Source organism: Hippocampus comes, unplaced genomic scaffold (assembly GCF_001891065.2).
Source record: "Hippocampus comes isolate QL1 unplaced genomic scaffold, H_comes_QL1_v1.1 scaffold7, whole genome shotgun sequence".
Taxonomy (NCBI): Eukaryota; Metazoa; Chordata; class Actinopteri; order Syngnathiformes; family Syngnathidae; genus Hippocampus; species Hippocampus comes.
In genome coordinates, this window is record NW_017842060.1 from 2,170,253 (window position 1) to 2,176,338 (window position 6,086).

Here is a 6,086-nt window from a genome sequence, read left to right on the forward strand (position 1 = left end):
GACCTGCGCTGTTTTTGAGATTCGGAAAAGGAATCCTGCACACACTTGGCAGGTTTTGGGCCGCATTTCTGTTTTACAAGGGAGCGTCTTCCCGATGTTCTTCTGTGTACCTCACCTGAACCCAAACTTTGGTTTTCAAGATGAGCAAGTAGTCAAATTAGGCCGTTTTGTGGGGTAAAATTCACTTTGAAAAGGAAATTTGGTCAAGAACCGAATGCGCTTATGGGTCCCATTCTTTTTCTGCCCGTTCGGGAGAACCCGGACTGCGTTATTGGGCATCAGGAAGTAGCTGAACATGGATTGGACAGACTTTTGGGGGGTTTTGTTGGAGACGATGAAATGAAGGTTGCGGTAAAGCTCTCAAAAGTTTGCCGAGTGCATTTTGCAGTGTGAGCTTTTCAACAACACCAACTGTGTCCTTTTGTCCTTGGGGAGTGCCTGAGCTGGGATTTGGAGGCTGAGGAAATGGCCCAACAGAGATTTGACTGGTGGCTGGAGATGTTTTGCTTTTGAAAGAACTCTTGCGCAAAGTCGAAAAGCACATTTGAGCACCGCGTCACGTGGCGTGCGCTTGACATCGATACCAGCCACGATTTCTGATGATGCTCAGAAGTTTTGTGGGGACGTTTTGCAGCGTGAAGTAGCGTTCCATGAATGTTCCATGAATTTATTACACAACCAGGTATTTTGGAGGATCGGGTTTGTGCCAAATAGAAATTTATTGTGATTTTTTTTGGGGGTGGGGGGGTTGTTCCATTCGAAATAAATCAATAAATAAATAGAATATTTACCAGGATATTTTTATAAAGGTGTGTACCACCGTTGTGCTCTTGGGAAGTAGCGGAGTTGAGATTTGGAGGATCGGGAAGTTGCTGAACACTGATTTGGTGTGTTTGGGTATCATTTCTTTTTTTTTTTTTAACTATTCAACTGAAGTTTGTGCATATCTGAATCCAAATGTTTCCACTTTTTTTTTTTTTTTTTTTACTATGAGCTTTGTAGACAACAGCTTTCTATGTCCACAGGAAGTACCTCAACTGAGGTTTGGGGATTTTGGGGCCCCATGTTGGACGCCATTTGAAATAACTTTGGAAAAGAAACCATGTTCCACTCGTACAGCAACAACTTTGTCCTTCATCGACCTTTTTTTTTTTTTTTTAGGAAAGGCAGCCTATCCTAAATGACAACGCCACATTAAGTTTGCTGAGTTAGGTGATGCCGGAGTTGATCTTTCGGGACATTTTTGTGCACGTCTTGGACAGAGAGTGGTGGAGTGTCCTCTGTGTGTCTCTGATTTTTGGATTTCCATGAATGCTAAATGGCTGCCGATGCCGCCGTCGCAAATCGATGGACCCGAGTCACGAGAACGCACGCAGGCGAAGATGCTCATGGCGTTAGCTACGCACACGGGCTTGTGGGATTTTTGCACTTTTTCAAAGTTGATAAAACATCCATGGAATTGGCTCTTCAAATGCCAATGAAATGTTAGCGGAAATCCCTACGGAAATTTATTAGAAACTACAGAAATTGTCTTGAACATGAGCAAACCCAAGCTACACGTTGGCCGAATAAATATGGACAGCGTAGTTGTCGCTCATCGGTGCGGATATTTCTCGGAGACGGTCAAGCTATGTTGGAGGCCGTCGGCTCATCTGGGGGGGGGGAATGCCCCAGAAGTGACAGCAGCCTTCGGATGACTCAGTAAATCCCAGGGAGAACGGAGAAAAAAAAAAAAGAGAAAAGTTTTGAAAGGCCACCGCGTTGCTGCCCGCTGTTGTCTCACATTGTGCTCGACTGAGCAAAAAAATAAAAGCGCCTCATTTCAATCTTTCACACGGGTGTACGGGGGATCCGTAGACCACGGTTCATACGGGGATGCGAGTGACGAGACTTAATGTTATCATTCTTTGGAGCGTGAGCGGACACTTTGCGTGCGCTAGCAAACAGGCTAGCTTGAACACATGGCTGAACGATTTGAAAAAAATAGATTTGTCATTCCTCCCCTGCAGCTTCCAATATTATTTAATAAGCGATTATTTTTTTTCACGGTCTTCCTGGCATATATTTATTTTTAATTTTTTAACAAACACAAGCAGATTAATCTTGATGACAATGTGAGATAAATGGTTTGGTTTTAGAGGTTAGCCTCGCGCGAAAGCAAAGCTAAAAGGGTTAGCCGCTCGTATCCTTGCCAAGGTCAAGGCTGCTGGCGAACTGCAACGATCCAGTGTAGCGTTTCGATGCCGGGCCCGCCCCCGGGAGAAGACCAGTCGTGAAAGCAGATCGAGATCTCAGCTATTAGTGTGTCGCCACAGATTAGCTGCGGGCTTGCTGACAGACGCATGGACAGACAGCGTAAGTCGCTTCCAGCACTGATGCTGTCGCTGTCGAAGCGTCAGCATCCGAACTGGAAGATTCTTCTGCGCGTGACTAAAACTTGGTTTTGTGTGTGTGTGTGTGTGTGTGTGTGTGTGTGTGTGTGTGTGTGTGTGTGTGTGTGTGTGTGTGTGTGTGTTTGCGCGCGCGTGCGTGCGTGTGAATGCTTAGACTGATTGATGTGAACATGCATTTATGTGAATGGACAGACATGTTGACAATACGAATATATGTGAACGGACAGATCGAGACCTTTCACTTGCGTATGCGTGTCCAGACCGAGGTTATTATAATTAACAAAAAAAATAACGCATTCACCACAACAAAAATTGGGGGAAAAAATGTATTTCATGACCGAAATAAAATAAAAACGAAAAATCGAAAACTAACTGAAATGGCAATTTCGGGTCATAAATGGACTAAAAATAACAATCGTCCTTCATTTTCATCTTTGTCGGCTAATATCACACGTGAGCTTCCAGGATTCATTTTAAACGAATTTATTTCAGTACTGCTGAACGTCCATAGAGAAGAAAGAAGTTCCAAAGGTCATTTCGGAATTCTTGTGGATTTAATGACACAATATTGATTGACTTTTTTAATTTTAATCTTGCACTTGACAAACACTATGCAAAAATGAAAAACTAATACTAAAACTAATCCAAACTAAATTAAAAGAATAAATATGCCGCACAAATGAAATGGCCTGCTTGCATCGTGCTTTTTTTCCTGACACTCTGGAGATAACGCTGGCCTGGGTGATATTGTTTTTTTTTTTTTTCAACAAGTCTAATTGTCTGGACAGCGTGTCTGGGGGAAAAAGTAACATGTGTGAATTGCACAGCCCTCGCTCACTCGCGCTTTGTATCCGTGTGCGGCACAGGCAACATCTTCGTGGTGAGCCTGGCGGTGGCCGACCTGGTGGTGGCCATCTACCCGTATCCGCTGGTGCTGGCCTCCATCTTCCACAACGGCTGGAACCTGGGCTACGCCCACTGCCAGATCAGCGGCTTCCTGACGGGCGTCAGCGTCATCGGCTCCATCTTCAACATCACCGGCATTGCCCTCAACCGCTACTGCTACATCTGCCACAGCCTCAAGTACGACAAGCTGTACAGCGACAAGAACTCGCTGTGCTACGTGGTGCTCATCTGGGCTCTGACGGTGGTGGCCATCGTGCCCAACTTGTTCGTGGGCTCGCTGCGCTACGACCCGCGCGTCTACTCGTGCACCTTCGAGCAGTCGGCCAGCTCGGCGTACACCATCGCCGTGGTCTTCTTCCACTTCATCCTGCCCATCATGATCGTCACCTATTGCTACCTGCGCATTTGGATCCTGGTGATCCAGGTGCGGCGCCGAGTCAAACCCGACAACCGGCCCAAGCTGACGCCTCACGACGTCCGCAACTTTGTCACCATGTTCGTGGTCTTCGTGCTCTTCGCCGTGTGCTGGGCGCCCCTCAACCTCATCGGCTTGGCGGTGGCCATCCGGCCCGAGGTGGCGCTGCCCCTGGTGCCCGAGTGGCTGTTTGTGGCCAGCTACTTCATGGCCTACTTCAACAGTTGCCTTAACGCCATCGTTTACGGCGTGCTCAACCAGAACTTCCGCCGCGAGTACAAGCGCATCGTGGTGTCGCTTTGCACCGCCAGACTTTTCTTCCAGGACAGCTCCAACGACCAGGCCGGCGCTGGCGGCGACAGGCTCAAGAGCAAGCCCTCGCCGCTTACGACAAACAATAACCGCGTCAAGGTGGATTCGGTATGAAAAAAAAAATGGACATGGGAAAAAAACAAACAAACAACCAAATATGAAATAATGGAAAAGCCTCAAGTGACTGTGACACGGTGCTAATCTGACCTCCACAATCACTACAACAGGGGTGCATATTATTGTATTATCTTATTATCAGACACTTTGCTTTGAAGCTGGATGATTGCTGGACCCAATTTTCTGCTGGTCCGCCAGGAACTCCCAAGTGGTCAGCTTGTAGTCTGCAAACAACACTTGGAGTCTGGCAGCAACTCCGAGACGTCAGCTAGTAACTTCTGGTGGTCTGCTTTGGGACCTGGGTGGCGGCTAGTCGTCGACTAGCAACTTCGAGTGGTCCACTAGTATTTCCTGGTCATGTAGAAGCTCCCGGTGGTCCGCTATCAACTTTGAGTTGTTCACAAGCAACTCCTGGTATTGCGCTACGTCCTTCTATCTGCTATTAGCCTGTGAACAACAGCCAGTAGTCTGCGAGCAACTTCTATAAGTCAGCTAGTAAGCGCTGGTGCACCACTAACAGTTCCCTGTCGTCTGTAGGCAATTTCTGACATTCCAAGCAACTCTGAGTGGTTGGAGATCACATCCTTGAAGTCATCTAGTAACTACTCGTGGTCACCTAGCAAGCCTTAGTAATCTTCTAGAAACTCCCAGTGGTCTAAGAGGCCCGCTAGTAGTCCACTAGCAACTCTTAGTAGGAGTTCACACTCATTGTCATTGTATTGTAGTTTTTTGGACCTCCTGGTGGTCCGCTCGTAGTCTGCTAGCAACTCCTGATGTTGTTGCGACTCAAGCTAGTCCATTAGTGACCGCTGGTGATCACTGCTATCCTCTCGCTAGCTATTAGCAACGCTGAGAGTTGAAACGGCTCCTCCGCAAGTGGATTGCTCGCAACTCCTCGTGGTCTTGTAGCAACTCTTGGTGGTGTAGAAAGATCTGGTGGTGCACTAGCCACCGCTGGTGATCACGAATATCTTCTAGTTGTCTGTTAGCAACTCTAAGTGTTGAAGCAGCTCCTGGCGGTCCACAAGAAACTCCTGATGGTCCACTCGCAACTTCTAGTTGTTTGCTAGCAATTCCTAGTGATCTTCTAGCAACTCTCGACGTTGGGGAAGGTCCGGGTGGTCCTCTAGAAACTTCCAGTGGCCTACTTGCAACTACTACAAGTCCATTAGTAGTCTGCACGAACTCCTGGTGGTGTAGCAACTCCAGGTGGTCCACTATCATAGCAGTTTCTAGAAGTCCGCTTGCAATTGCTATTGATCAGAAGCAACTTCTGATGCCCCGCCTCCGGTGGTACAACAGGGTTCACCTTTTCTGATCTTATCAGGCACTTTTTGCTTTGTAGATGTAGTCCGGTCAACATATGTCCAACCTTTTGTTTACACTGATGGTATCATCATATTTATTTTCTATGTAGCTATATTAGTAATGCAGTATATATGAATATATCTATATATATATCAGGTTCCACCCAAGCCACGCCAAGACAAAACATTGAAGAATAAGCTCATTTGTGACAGTGTAACACTTAATGAAGTGCTGTCTTATTCTTATTACACCCTGCAATACAAGCCCCCCGCCCCCATTCATGATGTGGAACATATATTTTAGAAACCAGGCCATCCTGTGATCTCATTATACTGTATGCATGGATATCAGGAATTGTTCATAATATGCAAAATAAAGCGAGATATATTTCACGCCGCTCTGTCGCTTTTTGTTGTGTGGCTTCGCTCATGGGCAGTTTCAGGCTGACATCCCAAAATGTGGAACATTATAAAATGATTCAACAGTTTTAAATGCGGGACGTTACAATTTTATGCAGACATTACCAGATGCAGAAAACGCAGAGATTCCACAAATGTAGGAAAGGAGAGCCAAATTTTCCACAGGCGGTGTGCCCCCGCCCCACACACACACACACACACACACACACACACACA

General features: G+C 46.6%; 1 protein-coding gene across 1 annotated transcript in view; it reads left to right on the forward strand.

The window, feature by feature from the left end:
- The window catches only part of mtnr1aa (melatonin receptor 1A a), a 34,382-nt gene extending 28,539 nt beyond the window's left edge, over positions 1–5,843 (forward strand). The window contains exon 2 of the mRNA XM_019862650.1: positions 3,260–5,843. Within this exon, the coding sequence (XP_019718209.1) occupies positions 3,260–4,140 (881 nt within the window). The 3' untranslated portion in view covers positions 4,141–5,843. The remainder of the gene's footprint in view (positions 1–3,259) is intronic.
- The last annotated feature ends 243 nt before the right edge of the window (positions 5,844–6,086 follow it).